Genomic DNA, 24,840 nt, shown 5'->3' on the forward strand with positions numbered 1-24,840 from the left:
TTTAACATCTTACTCCAAATTTCAAAGGTCACACAGCAGTATTGTTATAAAGATAATTCCCTGTCAATGCCCCCATTACACCATTAATAGATATACCGATCTAACCTCTGACATTCCTTTCCTCTTCAGCAGTTATTCATTACAGAATAAATGTCCGAGGTGTAGAGCAATTTGTTCCTTCGCCTCTTGCAATTTGAACATTTCCATTGTTTCACCGTTCTCATCCTGACCTTTTTGCAGACATCGGATGCACATTTCCACCATGTATGAGCACTGCATACGGATGAGACATCTTTCGCAGGAGTTCCTGCTGCTGCAGATCACTCAGGAAGAGTTCCTCTGCATGAAGGCCTTGCTCCTCTTCAGCATTAGTAAGCACTGTCCTGTGTACCAAGCATCAAAATGTCAAAACAAACTGCTCTACTTTATCCCAGAAGTAGGTGTGCAGGAGAGAGACAGGTAGTCAAAACAGTTTTTTTCTGTTTTTACACTAGTGCCAGTTGAGGGTCTGAAGAGTCAGAAGTACTTCGATGAATTGCGTCTCACCTACATCAACGAACTCGACCGCCTCATTAACTATCGAATGGCGACCAGCTGTCCTCAGAGGTTCTACCAGCTCACCCGACTCCTGGACTCTCTCCAGATGGTGAGATGCACTGCTTCTAATGATTTCAAGTTACCTATTATGCTTTTGTGCTTTTCCCCTTTCCTTTAGTGTGTTATATAGTTTTTTGTGCATGTAAAAGGTCTGCAAAGTTACAATGCCCGAAGTCCAAAGGGATTTACTCTCCCCCACAGAAACACTGCTCCTGAACTGCCTGAAATGCCTTGCTTGAAGTCCTGCCTTTTATTCTGTAACGTGGTGATGTCACCAAGTAACACATTTGCATAATACCTGCCTAACGGCTAGTTTGGCACGCCCTCAAACAAAGCTAGTTAGAGCGGAGCTGGAGCGGAATCTGAAGAGTTTGGTTTGGTTGACCAATCACAACAGTGATTGGGACCAATCAGAGCAGACTGGGCTTTTCGGGAGGCGGGGGGAGGAGCTTAAACAGAGCATTTCAGACAGAGGGTGAAAAGAGGTGCTGCAGAACAGCCGGGATGAGAAAAATAAAGCGTTTTTTTTAACATTAAATCATGTAAACATGTTTTAGTAGAAACCCAAAATACAAGTATGCACCTGAAAATAAGCATAATAGGTCCTCTTTAACTGTTGTTACATGCACACGTGTTCTCTCCCCAACAGAAGGTAAAGGTATGGAATTTGTGAAAGACATTTGCATTCGACCGAATTAGACAAGCAGGGAAAAACGTCTAAAGCAAGAGTAATCCTACTGATTTGCTTAAAACATTTCTTGGCAATGCATGCAATTAAATCACATCGGGTGCTTTGTTTTTTTTTAATAGCCCATGAAAAATGCAGCATTCAAGCCAGTACAAGCAGACCCTGGCACCTTATAAATTTAACTACAGAAGAAAAAGCCTAATGGATGAGTTTACTATGATTCAGAGCTCTCCAAACCTCAAATTTTTATGTTAGTTGGGTGTAACATATTCTTTTCATGAGGCAGTAAATTTTATTCAAATGATATAATTTATTTGTGTTTCTTCTGTTTCAGACGGTAAAGAAGCTCCATCAGTTTACATTTGACCTTTTTGTCCAGGCTCAGTCGCTCCCCACGAAGGTCAGCTTCCCAGAGATGATTGGAGAAATAATCTCAGTACATGTACCGAAGATCCTGGCAGGTTTGGCTAAACCCATCTTGTTTCACGAGTAGAAGGATTTTTTTTATTTATCAGAAAGTGACTCATCTGCTGCCTCCATAAACTTTAAACAAAGGTACTGTTTCCCTACATCTTCAGTCTAATAGCTCTTAGCCCTGTCCTGTAATCATTATTTTGTTGCTCAAGTTTTTTTTTGTTCCTTTTAGCCATAATTGAGATTGTTTGTTCAGAACTGTTAAAGCTTTTATCTGAAGCGTTGCAAGGCGTCACCTGTTGACAGCTCTGCTATTTCTGAGTGGACAGTTTGTGTTTTCAGCCGGAGCAGAGATGCTACTTTACATACGCAGTAAGTCTGTAAATCATGATTACAGCAGCCTAAAAGTAGCAGGGTTAAAAACATTTTTTGCAAGTTTTGCATGTGACCTTCATTATACATAAACTTGACAAAGTATTCATAAATACAAAAAAACAGACAGCCCAAAGAGCAGATGAGAATTGGATCACAGAAATAAACAAATACTTGTTTCCCATCAACTTCCCAAAATCTGTTTTTCTAAGTGCTGCCTTCAGGTGCACCTACTAAGTTCCTGCTTGTGAAATCGAGAGTGGTCAATACAACTTGGGAGGCGTTTAAGTGCTTAAGAGCCTTCAAATCAGAAATGCAGATCGTTTTAAAAATGTAACTTTTTACACATTTTTTATTAAACTTTGTAACAAATGGGCAAAAATCCAATGCTGTGACAATCAGTGCAGATATGGCAGCCAAGTATTCCAAACACACAACATTATGTGCTACATCATGCATTGTGTACAGTGAAGCTAAAATATTAGATTGTCTGTCTGTGTGAATGTACAGTAGTTCTAGTGCTGCAGGTGGATAAATAAGGGATAATGTACAGCAAGCCGGCCATTCGTTGCGGGGGGTCTTGCATTGTCCTGAAGGTTGTTTTTTTCCCACAACAATGACCCGCTAGCTGTACATTATCCCGCTTATCACACGGCTACTTACTTAAGAAATCAATAATTTGACAAAAAAAATGGTCCTCCAGACTCTGAGATCAGAACTGTGTCCATAGCAACGATCTGTTATGCATGACAACGTTCTGCTATGAAGAAATAACAGACTTTAGAGCGCCGTGTTTGAACAATCACAATTGAGTATGCAACAAAGCCGTGTAATAATTAACGATAAAGTCTACGGGGATATATGATGTCTTAAAAGAACAATGTGTAACATTCCGAGGGATCTATCAGCAGAAATGCAATATAATATTCATAACTATATTTTCATTAGTGTATAATCACCTGAAACTAAGAATCGTTGTGTTTTTGTTAGCTTAGAATGAGCCCTTCATATCTACATAGGGAGCGGGTCCTCTTCACATAGTCCGCCATGTTGCTCGGACAACGGACAAATCAAACACTGGATCTAGAGAGAGCCTTTCACGTTTTCACGTTACCTGACTGCCACCATAGTTCTCCGACACACTTTGGAAAGGGAGGAATGAATGAGCGGAGGGGTATTCAGTTGGTTGCAATCTGCACCTTACCACTAGATGGCACTAAATCCTACACACGGCTCCTTTAATCAGAAACTGAACAGTGAAATTTCAAGTCGAGTATTAGTTGCTGATATGGAAATCCGACAATGTAATGACCAATTACATCATTGTTACTACCTCTTGGGCTCACATGCCTTTCAACAACTAAGGTTGCAGAAAATTCCCTCCCAGTTGTATTTACTGAACATTTAACTGACAGCAATTGAAGGTAGCGGTAGTATATTTGTTTTTATCTGACAGTAAAAACTATTTATGCAAGACTGTGTTCATCCAGTATTCGCTTAAAATCACAATTCCTAATAATAACGCCAAAGGCGTATTTCCTTTCTCTATTTGGAAGCACAGCGGAACAAGATGACAGGTCATGACAGGTCATTTTCGGTCTTTACTTAAAACCTTTTCTCATCACTTTGGCAGCAAACGCGTAGGGCTGTTTTCTATATCTTACTAATTTTAAAGCACTGACTTAAATATGTAGTGGGTGAACTTGTTAAAGCAGGTACTTGGCAAGGGAAATTGGAGAAAATTGTAGTTTGTTAAGAAGTTTTGATTGACTTTATTTCTTCACTACACTGCTACAAAATTATTGATAAAAATATTCATAATGCAACTTTGAAGAAGTTGCCACAGAGATATCATGCTCTTTTTCTGCATGCCAAACTATGTCTGTTCAGATATAGTGCCTTTAGAAAGTATCAAACTCCCCTTCAGTTTATTTTTGCATTCACTAAAAGCATAAAGGCAAAATATTCATTGATAAAACTAAGCTATCAGCACTTGCTGTGCATTATAGCAGAGTACACCATCCCTAATGGACAACAATATGGTGTTGACAGCGTCGTGCTGTGTGCGGCGGGTTGCAGCAGCAGAGACTGGGAGACTTGTAGGGACACGAGGACGAGCGCATGGCACCAAATACAGGCAAACACTGAACGAGAACCAGCGATTAGGGCAGTCATGTTCCAACAGGACAACAAATAGAAACTTACAGCCAATTTATAACTGGAAGGGCTTCAGATGTAGAATGTGAAAGTCCTTGACTGGCCCTGCCAAGGCTCAGAGATGAAAACCAAGAAAAAAATCTGTGGAATGCCTTGAAGATAACTGATCAAAGACACTTGAGTGAAAAGTATGTTGAAAAGTATTCATTCATTGAGTCGAATACAATTATCAAGTTTTTGTATTTTATCTAAAAAAACATAAACCAAGGTGGTGAAACACAAGACACTTTGTACATACAGCTTGGTCTACTTGATGCAGAGCGTACATTACACTGAAATAGTTTCTTTCAGTAAATGAACTAGAAGTGTAGCAGATCAACGTTTTTATCACAATTAGGGCTGGGCGATATTGCCAAAATCTTCATATCTCAATAACTCAATATATATCACGATATAACATGTTTTCTGGTAATTCAATGAATAAATAGTTTATATGAGATAACCACATGGTAAAGCCTATTTTTGTATACTCCTGTGTGAATTAAATACTTGACAAAGACATTTAATTGAGAAGTTTAGTGCAAAAATGAACAGTTTTAAGTGAAATAATATAGGAAAAAAATGAATATTTCCAGCTATACACTGACTATGTTAACATACATGCACACAGATACAGAGTAATCAGATTAGGAGATTGATTTAATTGAGTTTGATTAGATTTTCTGAGAAATTTGAGTTAGTATGTGCTTGTTATTATCAATTTAGACGACATAATTGTGTATCACGATATCTTGATATGGTTTCTTGGGGCAATTGATTAAAATATTTAATCGCAAATTAATCTCAAATTTTTTATCTGTTCAAAATGTACCTTAAAGGGAGATTTGTCAAGTATTTAATACTCTTGTTAACATGGGAGTGGGCAAATATGCTTGCTTTATGCAAATGGATGTATATATTTATTATTGGAAATCAGTTAACAACACAAAACAATGACAAATATTGTCCAGAAACCCTCACAGGTACTGAATTTAGCATAAAACAATATGTTCAAATCATAACATGGCAAACTCAAGCTCAACAGGCTGTCAGTGTGCTGACTTGACTATGACTTGCCCCAAACTGCATGGGATTATCATAAAGTGGGCATGTCTGTAAAGGAGAGACTTGGGTGGGTACCAATAGAACCCATTTTCATTCACATATCTTGAGGTCAGAGGTCAAGGGACCCCTTTGAAAATGGCCATGACAGTTTTTCCTCGCTACAATTTAGCACAGGTTTGGAGCATTAGTTAACCTCCTTTGCGACAAGCTAATATGACATGGTTGGTCCCAATGGATTCCTTAGGTTTTTTAGTTGATTCTAGTTGATACCAGTATCTTCACTCTAGCTTTAAGACCTCTGAAAGTTTGATTGCGTTAATGCATTAAAGAAATTAGAGGCGTTAAAACAATTTTGCGTTAACGCGTTATCGCATTGATTTTGACTGCCCTAATTTCCAGCTATACACTGACTAAATGTACATGCATGCACACAAATATAGAGTAATCACATTAAGACAATAGTTTGATTTAACGTTTTGATCCGAATTTTTGAGAAATTTGAGTTAGTATGTGCTTGTTACTATCAATTTAGACGACATATTTGTGTATCACGATATCTCAATGTATGATTTCATCACGATACGATTCCATTGAAAGATGATAAATTATCATATTGAATTATCGCCCAGCCCTAAGCACAATCCAACACAAACCAAACTAAAAATTCACTTCTGTGGTACATTCTATAACACATTTTTTTATAACTCTGTAAATTCAACACTTTTTAACAATCCAACACATGTCTTTCACAAGCTTGTAGATGCATGCATCATGTGTTTGTATAACCGTATGCATAGTTTTTAGCTTTACACAAAGCAATGCATGGACACATCCATGCATCGCTCCATGTACCCGTTTATTGTATACTGACAGATAGCGTCATCATTGCTCAATGCATGGGACATCTGTCAGAAGGCATGATACCATTTTGTTGTACAGTGGACAGTGATAAGTTGACTACAACAGTCAGTTTCACCATGTTTTGTAACTGATTCATTCATAAACTTCAGTTCAGCGTTTGTAGAGTATTTTACTTCATCTGCACAAATGAATGTCTTCATGTTTTCATCTTGTCTTTTAATACAATATTTGCTATGTGAACAGGAAATGGAATCCAGCATATCTATGGACAAGTTCAGGTGATCTATGAGACTTAACCCCACCACAACAGCTAATTATAGCCCTCACACTTGAATAAATGTGTCTGCTGTCATTTGAGGAAGCAGCAGTTCAGTGTGAGGTTGAAACTACACAGAAGTCTAATCGGTATTTCAAGTAAGCACTTAATGCTTAAAGGAGCAGTGTGTAGGATTTAGGGGGATCTATTAGCAGAAATGGAATATAATATTCATAGCTATGTTTTCATTAGTGTTAGGGATGTTAATAATTAAGCATTTGACCGTTAACCAACATTAAGAATTTTAACCGATTAACGCTATCGGTTAACAGTTTATTAAAAAATAGAAATATTAAATAATAGCTAAAAAGCTGAGCAAAACTCAGAGGAGCGTCTTGTCACTTAAAGGACAATAGCTGGTCCTCCTTAACAGCCCACCTTAAGTAAGTCTCGGGATGTGAACTCTGGTCTCCTGGGTAAAAGTCCTGTGTGTCCCCGACCTCCTTCCCTCATGGAGTTTCACACTGACTATACTACAGCACCTGACTTCCGCTTCTGCTCCTGTAATAATTACTACAGTCACTAGAGGTCGCTGTCGTGTTCTTTTATACCTTCTTTTGGTGATCTATCATGTGAATAGATGATAAAACCTACTAGTGGGTGTTGTAGGCCCCTATTGACCTACATCTATGGTGCTTATAGCGACTGATAATGCCTAGTTAATAGCCTCACAACAGTCTAATCGACTGCCAGAACGGACAAACCAAACACTGGCTCTAGAGCAAGTCTTCTTTTATGTTACCCAAAGGCCGCCGTAGTTCTCCGACATGCTCGTGAAAGGGAGGAGTGAGCGGAGGTTGGATGCAATCTGCAATCTCACCACTAGATGTCACTAAATCCAACACACTGTCCCTTTTAAGCTTTGATCAAATAAAAACATTCAGAAATAGATGCCTTCTTACATTTCCTGAATGCACTATATTGTAAGACTATTGTTGCAGTTAAAATTGTGTTACTCTTTATCGTTGAAATTAACGTTGGTTCTCAATAATGTTGTCATTTTTGTATGCTGTTTTAACTTTATTATGCATTATACATGGGGAATTTGAGGCCAGTGGGTCATGCACCTCAATGAGCCACCTAGTTGCCCTGTACATTTTTAATACTAATATGATTTAATCACAGTTAGGCTACAGTGTTTGTATTATGTCAATGGACAATAGCTGGTATGTGCCCAATGTACTGCATATTAACCTGGTTCTTTGTACTTGATACAGTAACTGTATATATTGATTAGTTTAATGTCTGTTTTGGTGTCTAACACTTGACTTTTAAAGTCATCTCTTGTATGATTTTTACCTTTTGTGATGTGTTTTTCAATATGTGTGTTTTTCAAAATGTTTAAAGCTGCATCATCTTTTAAAGCCAAAATAAAATAATTCTGACTCTTTTTTTTTTTTTTTTTTTTTCAACTTTTTATTTTAAAGACAAACACAAACAAACATACAAACCGCAATACAATGATACAATAACGTTACAAGACTGGTCCATAAAAGAGAAATAAGAATAATAAATACATTTAAAAAAAAGATAAAGCATAAATAAAATTGAGGCACTGCACTTATATAGAAGAAAGTATGGTGAAATTAAATGATAGAGATGAAGTCCATAATTGTGTATGTGTATCTGATTCACGCCCACTGTCCCCGATTCAAACATTTGTCCACAGTTATTATCAATTTAAGTCCAGATTATATTGAACTCCAAGAGATTCCAGTGGGTTCTTCCATTTCTGCAGAAAAAGATGAGTCCTTCCATCGATACGTCTCAATTTGTCTTCATATTGTTTTAGAGAGTCTGGGACACTTCCGAGCAGACATAGAAGTGGGTTTGCTGACACCTGTTGACCTATTGCTGTACTAATGTTAGCGCATATTGCCTTCCAGAATAACGGAATTTTGTTGCATTCCCACAAGCAATGCAGCTTAGTACCCACATGAGTTTTACATTTTAAAACAATTTGGTGATACTCCAGCCTTATATGGTATATATATATATATATAGATATATAAATATTATGTAGGATATTATATTGTAACTCTTTATATCTATTACAGATTGAAATTCTGGAAGGCAACAGCAGGATCTTATCCCACACATCATTATCCATCACACAGTTGAGCAATGTACACCAAGATGTTCTTAACCATGCAAGTTTGTTCAAGTTCAAACTCAATAATTCTGAATAAAACTTAGATATAAAGTGCTTTCGCCCTTTGCGGTCCATAAGAAACATCTCTAGCATGTGAGTGTCATTTGAGAATTCCAGCTAGTTGGCTTTCTTATAGACATAATGTCTGACCTTTAAGTATTTGTAGAAATCTTTGTCTGATATATGGTATTGAACTTTCAGTGATTCAAATGTCTTAAATCTCCCATTCTCAAAGAGATCGTAAACTCTAGTAATGCCTGCTCTTTGCCAGAGTGTACAATTTGGTCCAGTTCCCTGCGACGAAAGCTCTGGGTTATCTACCAGTGTCGTTAGAACATTAAGTGGGTGGGTGTTTTTAAATATTTTCTTTAATTTTTCCATGTCCACATTACATTCGTTATCAAAGGATTGTTCTTAGCAATGTGTGGTAATTCATTCAGGGGCTTACCCAACAGGTTCACAGGAGAAAAGGGTTTACAGATCACTGACTCCAAATCAAGCCAAGGGGAATCTGAATACTCATTCACCCAGGAGTAAATAACCCTGGCCTGCATGGACAATATATAGTATTCTATATTTGGTAAACCCCACCCACCTTGTTCTTTTGGCAAATGTAATGTCTCTAGTTTGACTTTGGATTTCCTGCCGGCCCAGATAAAGTCTGACATTGCTTTATTGATAACCTTAATGTCATTTGATTTTAGAATCAAAAACAGCATAGATGTAGGATATAATATTTTTGGAAGGACTGTCATTTTAATAAGGTTAATTCTGCCAAGAAATTATATAGGGAGGCTCTCCCACCTTGTCAAGGTGTCTTTGAGAATCTTTATCAAGGGATTAATATTTTCTGCATATAGCTGATTCATTTTGGGGGTAACTTTAATTCCTAAATAATTAATTCCTGATGGAGCCCAACGAAAAGACTTGACATAGGTCGTTTCAGTATTTCCGCTGTCATCCAAGGCCATTATTTCTGATTTATCAAAATTGACTTTATACCAATATATTCGGCCAAATTTTGTGATACACTCAGTTAAAGCTGGCAATGATTTAGTGGGGTCTGTTAATGTCAAAAGATATCATCAGCGTATAATACAATTTTACTCCCTGAATATTTGGGTTTTGTCTGATAGCCATTGCTAAGGGCTCTATAGCCAAAACAAATAAGACAGGAGAAAGCTGGCTTCCTTGAGCTGTGCCTCTTGTTAATTTAAATGGAGCAGATAACAGACCATTTGTCAGAACCAAGGCGTAAGCTGACTTATACAAGAGTCTAATCCATCCCAGAAAATTTGATCCCATACCGAATTTCTTCATTACTTCCAACATATATTCCCATTCAATCTATCAAATGCCTTTTCGGCGTCCATAGAAACAACAGCACCTGGTGTTTGACAGAAGTTAAGATAATGAATAATGTTGAATAGGCGTCTTGTGTTGTGATAGGAGTTTCGACCCTTAATAAAACCTTTCTGGTCTGCATCCACAATGGAGGTCAAAACCTGCTCTAACCTGAGAGCCAGTCTCTTAGATAGTATTTTATTGTCCTCTCCAAGAAGGCTAATTGGCCTATAGGAAGAACATAGCTCTGTGTTCCTATTTTTCTTTGCTATTAGTGTTTAATGGCCCTATACATTGATTCTGGGAGTTTGGAGTCCTCAAAAGATTCATTAAAAACCCATAGTAAGAGATTATTAATTTTCCCCTTCATCACTTTAAAAAACTCGACTGGGAAGCCATCCTCTCCTGGACATTTCCCTGATTGGAGTGTGGAAATAGCTTTATCTTCTTCTAATTGGGAAATAGGGGACTCCAATACATTTGCTTGATCCTCTGGTATCTGTGGAAAAGTTAAGTTATTTAAGAAGCAAACTGTCCTGAGCCTCTCCAGGTCAATCTCTGAACTATATAGGTTTGCATAGAATCTTGTGAAGCTCTCATTGATCTGGCGATTATTTAATTGCCTTTGGTTATTCTCATCCTCTATAGCTGAGATAAAGGACTTTACAGGGGCATTCCTTGCCAGCCGTGCTAAAAGGCGATTTGGTTTGTTGGCCAATTCAAAAAAATTTTGTTTAGCAAATAGAATATCCTTTTCTGCTTTTCTATCTATCAAATTATTCAGTGCTGTTCTAGTTACTTTAAGTTCAATTAGGGTCACATCTAATTTTGTTGCATAGTAGGTCCCCTCTAATTGTTTTCTTTTCTTTTCAATTTCCAGTTGCTTTGCTATTTGCTCCTTTTTCTTTTGACTTGTATATGAAATAATCATGCCCCTCATATAAGCCTTATAAGTATCCCACACAATTCTTGGGTCAGCTCCATCCTTATCATTGAATTCTAAAAATAAATCTGTATGATCATTTAAAAATGTAATAAATTTCTCATCCATAAGCAACGTTGTATTCATTCTCCAAGAGAGTGATCGTTCATTAGGTCTAAGAGGTTGAATGGACATAACAAAAGGAGCATGGTCCGAAAGGGCAATATGGCCTATATCTACACGTTCAACTAAATGAGTAAGACATCTAGAAAGAGCAATGTAGTCAATGCGTGATGCTGACAAATGAGGCTGAGAGTGAAATGTATATTGCTTTGAAAGTGGGTTGTAATGTCTCCATAAGTCCAAAAGATCAAATTCCTTATTCATATTTAAGATAGCCTTGGCATTTTTGGATTGAATTGTCTGAGAGGAAAGTCTGTCCATCATTGGGCATAACGCAGAAAATTAAAGTCACCCCCTATTATCATATTAATCCATATCAGCTAGTTGACTAAATAAGGATGCATAAAATGCTTCATCTTGGACATTAGGGGCACATTTCCTAACAAAATATTTTCACCATGTAGCAGCCCTTTAACTAGGACGTATCTTCCTTCAGTGTCTTTACAGGAAGCCGTGACAGTAAATGGGAGATTTTTGTGTATCAGTATATCACACCCCTTTTACTTGTTGAGTGTGATGAGAAGAAAATCTGACCAACCCATTCCCTGAGATACTTTTTGTGCTCCTCATCATTTAAATGCATTTCCTGTAAAAAAGGTATTTGAATCTTATCTTTTTTAAGGGAGTTCAGGACAGATTTCCTCTTCACCACATTATTAGAACCCTGAATATTCCATATACATATGGAAGCAGTCCCGTTCTATCTAACCTCAAGCCAGAGGTTTATTTTGATGCGGGCAGCTTACTGATATAGCCATTGATTTCATCCGTAGATGCGAAGGAGGAGCTGGTGCCGTTTGGGTGAAAGATTCTGATGACAGCAGGGTACAAGAAGGAGTACTTTATCCCGGCTTCTCTCAGTCATTTTCGAGCGTTTGCCGACTCCTTCCTCTTCCTCACGACTTCTGTGGAGAAATCCTGATAGAAGGACACATTTCCACCTCCGATATTTATCGTGCCTCGGTTTCTTGCTGCATACAGAATTTTCTGTTTGTCAGTGTAGCTGTGCAGCCTCACCAGGACGGCTCTCGGACCCTCCTTGCCGGCGAATCTCACTGCCGGTCCCGTACGGTGTGCTCTCTCAAACTTGAGTCGATCCTTTTGCATATTCAGCACATCTGGTATCCATTTTTCAAAGAAATCGACCGGTGTTTTGCCCTCCGTACCTTCTTTCAGTCCGACAACTCTCACGTTCTGCCGTCGACTTTGGTTTTCAAAACTTTCCAGGCGATCTAATGCCTTCTTTAGCTGGACCTCCAGAGCTCCCACCCGGGGTGTAGTTGTAGCCGACACGTCCTCCAATCTGAACCCCGCTGCTCTACTGTCCCCATTCTCTCAATTAAGTTGTCGAGTTTCTCCGAGACTTCGCTAACTGTTTTAATTATGTTAGCTAGTTTACTGTCCAGCATCTTCTCTATATTAGCAGTGACAGTGTCCACAATTCATTTGTCTTGCTGCACATGTGGGACTTCGTTGTCAGTAGGCTCATAGGCCGCATCGCCCTTCGGGTCAAGCTCATTGTCTTGGCTAGCATAGTTGACGAGTTGTAGTATAGACAGTGTGTCGAGTGACATTATAAATATAGTGTACACCGGAGGTATTTTCCAATGGTAGGAAATGTGTTAAAAAATGATATTTACAGCAATCCAGTGGGGAGGGACGAAACTCATGCTTACCAGCTATCTAAAGCTTAGATAGCTGGTAAGCATGATGTTGTTAACTAAAAAGTAGAAAAAAAATTGAATGAGTATCAGACGGTACATTTCCAAAGTAAAATAGGTTATCATAAATACATGTTTAATTCAGCTTGGCCATCCAGTGAACCGTGTGTGAACATACATTCTTTTGTTCTCGTGTGCGTGCTCCCCTTATTTGAAAGTCTCGCACCTGGCTGCATATTCGTTTACTGAAGCTCAAGGTCGTATGAATTGGCACGAATGCTACAAGGGATTTTCCACTGGTCCCTGATGTGGGCCAACCAACCACCAATTCCAGTGCAGAGGCTGGTACAGTCACGGTTAGAAATTGAGGTACAGATCCGCAGATTTCAACGTGGCTCTGACTGGTAGTGAAGGTTGGAATGTGGCGGGAGGAGTGGATGGCAAAATAAATAAAGTGTCCGACTACATGTTTATATAACAGATGGAGGTTATTATACTGAACCGCTGTGTGCATAATGCTATGAACGGTTGTGTTCCTCTGTTTCGTTTGGAATGTTTCAGGTGGGAAAGTTAACCGTCTTAAAGCATCAGTGGGTAGAATTGTAGCAAATATGATTTAAAAAAAGTTATTTTTATAAAACGGTCACTATACCTGACAGTAGTGCATGAGACAGGTAATCTAAAAAAAAAGATGTGTCTCCGTGTCCTCCGGTGTCCTTCGGTGCTCCTAATGGCATCTGCAAGATTTCACAGACCGGAGGAAAACAACCAATCAGAGCCGAGCTGGAGCCTGCCGTCTCTGAGCAGCTGACAATCACTAGCAAACTCCGATCAAACGGTCAAACTAGTACTGTTTAGCTGTAAAATGAGAGAGTTTGGGACCCGGCAGCCATGTTGAGATCAGCTGAGGAAATACCAAGCAGCGCCAACCAGCAAACTATCTAATTTTACAGCGAAACAGTACATTACAAGATTCTTCTGAAAACATTTGAGGAGAGAAATAGGCATTACAGTAACAGAGTATTGATTCATATTTAATCGGCGCTGCCTAGTTTGACCGTTTGATCGGAGATTGTGAGTGATTGACAGCTGCCTCCGTTGAATGAACAGCCAATAGGAACGCTCTCTCTCTGAAATGACCTGTGATTGTCCAAAGTCTACTGTTACGGGCTAGAGTTTCTAAAGCCTGAAAACAGAGCCATGAGGAGGTGCAGAAGTTTAGTTTTCTCTCAGAACACATGAATTACAATATGCTGAAAGGTTATTATGGAATTTTTGCCCAATGATGCCGAAAATATTCTGCCTACTGCCGCTTTAATTTAAACTGTACTATTAACTATTTGGGTAGCGTACATTCATTTGCCCAATGATGATGCCTACTGCTGCTTTAACAGTTTAACTCAACTTGCCTTTTGAGAATATCTTGCCTCTTTAAATTGTATGTATTTCCTGTTCAGACATGATATTTGAATGGAAGTGAATAAAGGTAAAACTTGACTAATCATGCTCCTCAAAACATGGTTGGTTTTTTAGAAAGGATCACAGTCATAGCCAGATGGCTCTATGAGGTTTGCTCAAGTATTCAACACCACGGGGTTTGGACTGGAGGGGGACACAGAGAGAACTGAACATAAAAGAAATTTATTATACAAACTTTTTTATTACTAGCAGCATGCACTCTAGGGATGGCAATGTCTGTGGTCCAGACTGAACAACAACTGAATGGATTGCCGTGAAATTTTGTACAGACGTTCATTGTCCCCACAGAATAAAGCCGTCTGACTTTAGTGATCCGCTGACGTTTCCCCTAGTGCCACCAGCAGGTTGACATTTGTGGTGACGACTGTGGTTTGGGTTGCTGTGAAGATTTTACTACATGTATTTATGTTCCTAATGACTGTGAAATGACTTTTGTGATCCCCTGACTTTTTATTTGACATCATCATAAGGTCAAAATTTCAATGTGCCCAATACTTAATTTTTGACTAAATTAGAATGTTAACCAGCTAAACTAAGATGGTGAACATTATAAACATATTACCTGCTTAACATTAGCAACATCATCATGTTCATCATCATGAACATGTTAGCACACGTTTCGCTCAAAGCACTGCTGTGCCTGTTTACAGCCTTGCAGAGCTGCTAGTTCAGCCCTTAGTCTTCTTTTGGGAAGTTATAAAATGTCATGGCAGAGATGAAAAATGATATCAAACCTGGGACATCTTTCCAATCAGACATGTTCAGCAAACGTAAGGTAGGCAACAGTTCATTCTTTGCGGACATTTTTGTTTGGGATCCCACAGGGTTCATTGTTGGGCCCCATCATTTCCCCCTACATGCTTCTGACTGGATGTTTTTAAAGTACAAATAAACTTGGAAAAAAAGTTTGGAAATTTGTGTTTAGTCGATTATTTCTCTGTTGTTACAATTTACATCGTTGGAAAGCCTGTTTATTTACCTTCACAATGATGTCCAACTTGTAAGGATCATGCATTTGTGGGATGAGCAGCACAGCTGATTATGTGGGTAGCGCCCAAGTAAGATTTGCCAAAATTCTCTGCCAATGCTAAACAGTGTATTCTCCTGTTGGAATTGACTCTTGCTTTGAGCTCCAGGTGCTGCCAATCAGGTGCCTGATGTGCATGGGGCCTGCTGGGTGCTGCACCCTACTAAAGTGATCATTTGGTGTCTGCTCCAAGCATCGGCATGCCACGTTTGTCTAATCTAGATCAGGCCTGTGTGATAGGGCAAGTTGTTCTGCAATACCAAGTTGAATCCAAGTTGAGGAATGGAACGCCATCCCACAGCAACGTGTGAGCAGGTTGGTGACCAGCATGAGGAGGAGGTGCCAGGCTGTTGTGGCTGCGTATGGATCTTCCACCCGCTACTGAGGCTCCTGATGGTGTATTAAATGAATAAAGTGTAAAATTGCCAGCATGTCTTGTTTGTTCCTTATTACTGATAGAGAGTTCAATCATCCAATCCACCAAACAACTCAAAACAAGAGTCAATACCAACAGGAGAATACACTGTTTACCATTGGCAGAGAATTTTGGCATATTTTACTTAGGCGCTACCCACATAATCCGCTGTGCTGCTCATCCCACAAATGCATGATCCTTACAAGTTGGACATCATTGTGAAGGTAAATAAACAGGCTTTCCAACGATGTAAAATACAATGACAATTAGCATTGTAACAACAGAGAAAAAATCAACCAAACACAAATTTCCGAAGTTTTTTCCCGAGTTAATGTCAGCAAATTTTTAAATTTCACCACAAACCAGATCAATAGAAAGACATTTCAAGCAATTTCTTTGTCACAAAAATTCACCACCATAAATGTCGTCTATTTAAAGCCAGTGGTCGTAAACATGAGTAAAACATTTGATGTTATCTTTAATCTGGCCAGACAAATCTCAGAGTTGTTCTTTTTTCATTACATTAAAATGTTTCTAACATTAAAGAGGAACATTCATTTTTGTTCATTTTGGCGGTCTCTGTGTTTCTGAGCACTAGAGTCCCTTTGGAAAACCTCATTTTACTGCAGCAGTGTCTGACAGTGTGCCCCGCGCAGTCCTGGTTCTCCCGTGTCTCCTTTCAGTTCAGTGGGCCCATGTGGCCTGGGCCTCCAGCAGCGTGTCGTCGGTGTTGGCTCCCAGCAGGGACCGGCGGAGCGACAAGGCGAAGCTCTGCTCCTGGCTGGAGGATGAGCCGCAGCTGCCGGGCGCGGAGCTCTCCACCTCCCACCGGAGCTCAGACTGCAGGTCGAAGGCAGCAGCGAAGCCGGATCTGGTTCTGTCAACGGCGGGCTGGTTGCTGCTGGAGGCCTCGCTGGAGTCTGAGCCTAAGGAGTTTCTGATGAACCTGCATGATTTCATCAGATTTCTCACGGAATCCGACCCGGTGGCACCGATGACAAGCATTAAGAATAACTATATAGAAATAGCCAATCTCCTCCTTGATGGTCTTGTTTACATATGTAGGTCATATAGAGGCATCAGTATTAAAGTGAGACTGTCTCATATCCAGTTAAAAATTCCTCACAGTAAATTTAAGCTGTACTAAGATGATAACATTCTGCTTTAATTTTTTTACATGTCTTGAGATTCTGTTATGATTTGACTCTATATAAATAAATTGAATTGATACTTGCAAATTCATCTTGCACTTTCAGTTTGTACAAACATAATAGCTTTAATTTGAACTGAACAAAAAGATAAGCTCACAAAACCCCAATTTTTCGCATTTTTACATGTGTTGTCTGGTTCACTTTGATGGCATAAATGAGTCTGGCACAAAGTTATATTACAGACTAAGAAACAGTTAACTGCTCTGCAATCTCCCCAGAGAGAACACTTAACAATAAAAAAAAGTTATTAATTTAGTGCAAATGTGAAATAGATTTTATGAGTGATTTCTAACGGAACAGGGTTAGAAAAGCCATTTTTAAAGCTGATTGGTATGACAATGGTTTAACGTTTGTCTATGATTTATTGAATTCAGATGGACACTTGTAATCCTTTGAAGATTTTACTAGAAAGTATAAAATTAGAATATACTAGTTTACAGATTCCCAGTCCTTTACTGACAATTTTCGTTGACTGCAGCTTCCGTGCCTTCTCTGAAAGTTGGTGATTTCAATTTGTTGGATAAAAAATGTGATAACAGAACAATTAGTCTGGTTTTCAAACAAAAAAAATATCAACTCATACTCTTTACAGGATAATATAGAAGTCCCTTTAAGGAGACAGTCCTTTTCTTTTTATCTAAGTGAATGGAAACACACAACTACATTTTAAGAAATATTCACGAGCCATGTTAAGAGCTTTTTTTTGCGTTTATTTTCCATCCTGAAAACAGATCCAAACAGACAACAACCAGAATTTTCAAGTCGGGTTTAAAAAATAAAATAAAAATACCATAACTATTTTAAGAATAAAGAAATAAAACAAAACAATGGAGTGTTATTTTCATATACAATATTGTAACAATCACTTTACCTGACCTGCTTTTTTAATCCCAATTATTCATTTGAGGTGCACCAAATTCATGTAAACTTTGAGGATTCTTCTGTGCGACCTGACCTACCTACATCAGGTAAGAAGTGAGGGAATGTACACTATTGAATCTAGTTTTAATAATTCCCTATTAATCTAACATTATACTCACTATGTAAATTCAAACCACACTGACTGGAATGCTGGCTTACATTGTGTAGCAAAATACTTTTGTAATGCCTCTTAAAAAAGTGACTTAAGGCTGAATGACAAGTTATGTCTCAACTGACAAACATGATTCAAATTTTGATCTAAATATTCTTTTTGAACGGACCGACTAAAACAACTTCCACAGAAAAATTTAATCCATAGATGTAGCTTAAAATTAATTTCCTTCATACAGCTCCTTGAATATTAAGACAAATCAGTAATGATTAAACCTATTTAATCAATTAGTCTTCTTTGGGAGATCTATTTTACAATGCTAAAAACAAGTGTTACGAGTGTAGAAGAGATTTAAATAAGCTGTTATAACCAGTTATGGTAGTTAGTTCCCTCAAATAAAATTGGCCATTCAAATGTTTTAACACCTTAAAGAGACTAAATGTTGTAATATTATTTGACAAAATTGTCAATTGGCATGAAACAAGGGGGAAATAGTACTGTTACTCCATCCAAACTTTGGAATAATCAAACACTGAGACAATTAGCTACTTTGCGACCTCATTCAAAAGTCCATCTGCTACCGTGTTGCCTTACAACATCATTCTTATGATTAAAAACCAAATGGAATCAAATACATCCATTCAGTTCTACTGAGAGCCACTTGTTCAGTCTGTCCGATAAGATCATTGACGGTGACTCCCTCCAGCTGGATCAGCACCCAGCAGACCATGTAGAGCTAACATGATGTGGTGGTCACATTAATTCTGAGGAAACAAAACAAACAGTCTCCCTCAAAGATGAAAATAGACACATTAAAAACAGTTTATTACACAAGTACTTTGCAATTTATCCAGTATTTTAATGTTGTTAAATCTTCCACAATCACTGTAAATCTCACCTCTTTTTTTACAGTTGACCTTCTTGTTGCTGACGGTGAGGCCGGTGGACTAAATTAGAAGAGAAAAAAAGGTAAATTACAAATCCATTTTATGGCTTCAGCTCAACCACGAGACCACCCATGATCTGCCTTAAAGGTGGAGTCTGCAGCTAGCTTCTTTGAACTCAACACCCAAACAAATACTAATAACAGATAGGAAGCTTAAAAATACTCAGAACAAACTAATCATCATCCTTAATTACAATCCAAGAGCGCATATTAGCCCAAAACCATTTTAAAGAGTTGAATTGTCTCCCTGTTGAGGGTAGAATTCCAGTTAAAACTTATTACGCAAGATTTTACAAGGTCCATTTCCAAATCTTTTATTGGGTATTTTCAGTACCTCATCAAGCAAGAGCGACGAGAGCAGTTAGCTCTGCCAGTCACGGAAATGATATTGTGCTGTTGCATGTGTTGGCAGAAAAAGATGACAAGTTAGCCACACATTAAAGCTCTTCAAACATGTTTACCTGCACTTAAAATCGGATACAGCATGATTTAATTGAAGCTGTTGTCGAGGTTATCTGGAGTCATATAATATACGACACAAGCACCTTTGTTGTAATGAATGTGGGTGACAAACAGCTCCTTGGTCTTGAAAAACCAAGGCTATGACATCTGCATATGCTCTGTGGTGTAAGAGACAGCAGTTTGACCATCTTTATGATCGTTTTGAACAGGAAAGTGAAGAACTAAAACTGGTAAAAAAGAAAAGAATATTCTATAACGGTCTTGACAACATCACTGAACAAATGAAAACCCCGTTTGACAGTCTGGAGGAGTTTGATTTCCTTGGCTTGGGTTGATGTTGAGATGTCAGCTAAATTTGATGATCACAAATTGAAGAGCCTGTCCAGATATGCAAAATTCTTTGATCTGGTTATACTGTTCAAGTCCAAAGAATGACGCAGCTGCTTACTTTTTTGACAGACAATAAGATTATTGTTTATAGGAGACTATAAAAGGCCACAAAACACCTTCTACCAACCGCATCTGCTGTGGTTAAAGCATTAAAGTGCATAAAGACCTACAGCTGTAACAGACTGGAGCAGAACAGGCTTTTGTCCTTGGCTCATGTTTCCATTGAAAAGGAGAGACTATGAAACCTGTAATACATCAAACAAGGAGGACTTTTACATCAAAGTCATTGACATCTTTGTCCAGAGGGATAGGCGCATGGACTTCATCTACAAATAAAGTATGTGCCTCCTTTGAATCAATAAAATTAGGTCTATATATAATAGGGCTGTACAAATAGTTTGAAGTTTCATTCTTAATGTTGATATTCTAATTATTATTATTAATAACTTATAGAAACATTGTGTGAAAATCCACCTTATCTCTCTTTCACACACACCTAACACACACCTCCTTGTCGCTGTAATTCCAAAAGTCAAAATTTACTGAAAAAAGATGGATGTAATCATTTCCAAAATTCACATCATGTTTTTATCCAACAATGTCTGGCTTCAGTCCATATTTGTTGGCATTTAGCCTTTCAAAAGCAACATTTACACTGCGGTCAAAAAGTGTTTGATCTCCGGCTCGCCCCACACAAAGGGGCGGTCTAGTCGCAATAACACAATAATATTTACCCCATTTGTTTAGGCTGACGACATTATATGATGACGTTACAGCCCCAATGTATATATAGCCTAATTTATTTTATGTTGTCTGTTTTCTACTGGTGCACTGACACCAAGCTTTTTCTTTACCCTGGTGCGCCGTCACCAGACGCTCAGTATCGGTATCTCGGTATCGAGGTCAACCGTCCAAACCAATTGTGAGCTGAGCACGGCCGCAGTTTGTCAGCAAGAGAGACTCACAGCTGCCAATCATGACGTCTCAGCCCCTTTTATAGCATCAAATAACTAATTAAAACAAAACGTATCAGTAAAATTAACACTTGAACATACATCAATGTGATAAGAACTTCCTAAAATGACAAAAACATACTTTGGAAAAAAAAGGTATTTGACATCTACTTTGACTTTTAAGTTTGGCCCATGTCCCATCCACTAACATGGATGGGGCGGGATATATGACCTATACTGCAGCCAAACACCAGAGGGCGATCAAAATGTTTTGGCTTCACTTTTGGGGAGCTGTCATGTTGTCCATCTTTATATACAGTCTAGGGTGTGCACTTTTGGTAGGAGTGGATGAGCTGTTTTCTACTGGTGTGCTGACACCAATATTTCTGTTTTATTCTTTCTAATGGTGCGCCATCATCAGATGCTCATTGTGTGTGGGAACGCTTTTGCGCTTTGGAGTGAATAAGCTATTTTCTACTGGTGCGCTGACACCAAGCTCTCTCTCTCTTTTTCTTTACCCTGGTGTGCCGTCACCAGACGCTTATTGATTGTGGGTGCACTTTTGTGCATTTTGTAGGAGTGAATAAGCTACTGGTGCGCTGACACCAAGCACTCTCTTCATCTCGGGGCGTTTGTGTTGTATGTCTGCCTAATTAATGTAGACTATATTTTATCTATGCATAATGTAAACATACACCGATCAGCCATAACATTAGGACAGCATGGACACCCTGACCGTTCTGCAGTTACGAAGCCCCATACGCAACAAACTACGATGCACTGTGTGTTCTGACACCTTTCTATCGGAACCAGCATTACTTTTTCAGCAATTTGAGCTCCAGTAGCTCTTCTATTGGATCGGACAACACGGGCCAGCCTTCGCTCCCCATGTGAATCAATGAGCCTCGGGTCTGATCCTGTTGCCGGTTCACCTGTTTTCCTTCCTCGGAACACTTTTGGTAAGTCCTGACTGAGCAACCCGGGAACATCCCACAAGAGCTGCAGTTCTGGAGATGCTCTGACCCAGTCGTCTAGCCATCACAATTTGGCCCTTGTCAAAGTCGCCCAGATCCTTACGCTTGCCCATTTTTCTGCTTCCAACACAAAGTTCAAAGTTCAAAATGTTCACTTGCCGTATAATATATCCCACCCACTGCCAGGTGCCATGGTAACGAGATAATCAATGTTATTCACTTCACCTGTCAGTGGTCTTAATGTTATGGCTGATCGGTGTATGTGCCACATTGATAGGTCACTGCCTACCCAGGCAAAGATTTCACCGCACATTTCTGCTTTCTCTTCTTACATCCATGGCCTTTCCCCTGTCCTGTGTAAGAACACCCCCTGTTGCTGATTGGCTGGAATAGTGTTGTGTGGCTCGATCTAAGCCACTTTGTTTGTTTCCCGTTTACAGAGGCAGGGCTGTGTATGAACACCAGATTTTTTCTCAGAGCACACAGAACGGACAGCTAGAGGACCACAAGCAGATATTCGCTGAATTTGACACAAAGTGTTTTGGATTAGAGTCGCTGACTGCACCTTTAAGGCCCATATATGCTGTGTAATAATAGAGATCTTGCATCTTGGTTCATTGCATCTCACACTGTGCGAGATGAGTCTGATAAAGTATTGAGTATTGGTTGTCTGTGAACCACCTGTAATTATCTTCAGAGGCTAACAACTGATTATTAGATCTAAATATATCTAAATATAAACTAGGAGATTACGATGAAGAAAAAGATGAACTCTTTTGATAAAACTCCCACAAACTCTTCCCACTCAGGCATTCTTCGTTTACAGCCGTTATCACTGCGTGTGCAGGGAGGGCAGCAGGGACCTTAACTTGAACCATCCAAGCAGATCATAAAAGCGGAGATGTGTTTCCATAACTGCGTCATCAGAAGGAAAAGTCTAACTTTAATCTTCTGTGATGTTTTTATTAGCTTTCATCTACTGTACTGTAAAAACACGCACATCTGATTAGTGTCCTGAACTAAAGAAAAGGAAAAACTGGAGCACTTTTACATACCTGCCAACGTTCCTGGAGGCATTCTCAAAAAACTTTGCTTTAGAGGCAACACTGCAGAAAAAGAAGAAAAACGACATGTTGATATTGTAGATAAACATGTATGTGAGATTCTTCATTAGATCCTTTGTGATCCAACAGTCATCACGTATTATTTGGTAGTTGTATGTTATAACAGGAAAAGCTAAGGTAACTAAAAACATTATAGTAACTAGAAGGGCATTCGGAGAGCAATGTACCAGAATTCACGACTATGTAGGATATTACTACTGACATTCGTGTAATATTACGTCACAACAGCTGATGTATTACTATGTGTTTATTTGCATATAGAGCGAGGAAGTGAGATCGGATCACAAGTGGTCACTGAAGACGCATGTGGAGACGCATTCTAATGCCAAGTGTGAACAGACGTACTTAGAGCTGAGGACGCATGTTAATACCAGGTCTGAACAGGGCCATAGACTGAAACTCATCTGTTCAGACTGCACCTTGGCCCATAACAATACTCTCACCTCTTTCTCTCTCTCTCTATCTCCAATGTCTATAAATGTAGCACTGGAAGTAGATCAGCATATTTGATGAAACTGATGCATGATTCTTGCACTTCTTGGGGTACCAACATGGTTGATCGCACTTATTGTAAGTCGCTTTGGATAAAAGCGGCAGCTAAATAAATGTAATGTAACGCAGGTGCTCCAGTTCTCTGATATTGTGCATGCTGGCTCACTGGAACAGCTTACTGAGACACTTAATGGAACAGAGGCATTGTTAATGTTATCAGTTGCACCTGTGCTTTTCCTATTAGAACAAGTCAAAATGTCCCTTAGATCAAGTTAATTAGCTCGTTAGCTCAAGATAACATATAGGTTTTCTTGTGATAACTGATAACTATCTTGTTAAAAAGGCTTTTTTTGTGTCAAAATAAAAGCTAATGAATCCATTACCACAAGAAAAAACAACATTACAAGATATATAACAAGATAAATAACTTAAAACTGTAACCTGATTTCTTTTGTTGACATAAGGTCGCCTTTTAAGTTGATATGGTGAACTTGTTAGCAACCTTATTTACATTAGCATTTATTTTGAGTCCTGTTTTTAGCCACCTAGTGTATTGAAGTGCAATACTCACTCTCTTTTAGCTCTGTTTTTGGTCTCTACCACCTCGTGAGGGAAATATCTAGTTCTTGAGTTGCTAAATGCTAAATCATGTTCACCAGCTAGCTGCTGTAGTAAGGTAGTGTACAGTGTTTTTTTTTAGCTTTTACCGCTGAAAAGTTGTGGCCCGTAAAACCAAAACAATGAGCTGAAAGATGGTAAAATGCTCCGAAGAGCTGAGAAGAAATCTGCAGAATCAGGTGATAATTCTCTGTGGGTTCATCACTACAAGCGACCCCGTTCACATGCAAGTAGTCCATTGTTAACATAATTATATTGATTATAGTATCATAATCAATATAGTATTCAAATTGTATTATTGTATCATATTATTAGTATATTTTTACAAATCTTTGGGATAACAGAATCTAAAAAGTAATCGTCACCTCGGTTGCTTTTGGCAGCTCTTGACAGTTTTGATAATCAAAGCTACTAATACCTTGAAGGCTGCTGATTCTGACACTTTGCACGTCTGGCATTATTTCAAGGTTGCCTAAATTGTGAGTTCTATTGTTTTTAATAAAAACAGAAGATCTATAGTTGAATTTTTATTGGACCTCTCTTGGACTTTTGGAGTACTTACTAGGATGTGGCTGTGCTCTCGCTGCTGGCTGCAATCGGGCTCTTTTGTGGAGCGGGGTATCTGGAGGGGGGCTCAGGAGGCCTGACAGGGGGTCTACAAATAACATGTTTCTCTGAGGACCTCGTTCTGGTCAGACCGTCTGAATCTCCTGAAAGAAAAACAATATTAATGTAGAATTACAGATTTTGCAAAAAAAATTGTAAATGGCAAAATGAAAGACTAAAGGCTGTGATGGGTTAAGAGGTTAGGAAACACATTTCAGTATTCACTATAACATGGATCTTCTGTTATTATAACAGATCTATACAATGACATGCTGAGAGTTAGGAAATACTTGGATACCTACTTTCTTGGGCAAATAACTCAATAAGAAACAATCAGCA

The 24,840-nt window shown here is 38.7% G+C and overlaps 2 protein-coding genes across 6 annotated transcripts in view; one reads left to right on the forward strand and one right to left on the reverse strand.

The window, feature by feature from the left end:
• Positions 1–24,840, forward strand: part of LOC141753433 (androgen receptor-like) — a 58,586-nt gene that overhangs the window by 26,511 nt on the left and 7,235 nt on the right. For 2 of the 5 annotated variants that reach the window (XM_074612091.1, XM_074612093.1), the window contains exons 6-9: positions 241–371; positions 495–646; positions 1,620–1,803; positions 1,872–4,049. The exons of 1 other annotated variant lie outside the window; for it this stretch is intronic. In XM_074612091.1, coding sequence (XP_074468192.1) covers positions 241–371; positions 495–646; positions 1,620–1,778 — 442 coding nt within the window. In that variant the 3' untranslated portion in view covers positions 1,779–1,803; positions 1,872–4,049. Of the gene's footprint in view, positions 1–240; positions 372–494; positions 647–1,619; positions 1,813–1,871; positions 4,050–24,840 lie in introns of those variants that run through there. 2 more of the 5 variants (XM_074612090.1, XM_074612092.1) reach the window with 1 other exon arrangement.
• ophn1 (oligophrenin 1) overlaps positions 17,593–24,840 on the reverse strand; it is a 33,223-nt gene continuing 25,975 nt past the window's right edge. The window contains exons 21-24 of the mRNA XM_074612089.1: positions 24,458–24,605; positions 22,717–22,767; positions 18,835–18,883; positions 17,593–18,700 (exon numbers count right to left, since the gene is read on the reverse strand). Coding sequence (XP_074468190.1) covers positions 18,695–18,700; positions 18,835–18,883; positions 22,717–22,767; positions 24,458–24,605 — 254 coding nt within the window. The 3' untranslated portion in view covers positions 17,593–18,694. The remainder of the gene's footprint in view (positions 18,701–18,834; positions 18,884–22,716; positions 22,768–24,457; positions 24,606–24,840) is intronic.

This window comes from Sebastes fasciatus, chromosome 16, assembly GCF_043250625.1.
Source record: "Sebastes fasciatus isolate fSebFas1 chromosome 16, fSebFas1.pri, whole genome shotgun sequence".
Taxonomy (NCBI): domain Eukaryota; kingdom Metazoa; phylum Chordata; class Actinopteri; order Perciformes; family Sebastidae; genus Sebastes; species Sebastes fasciatus.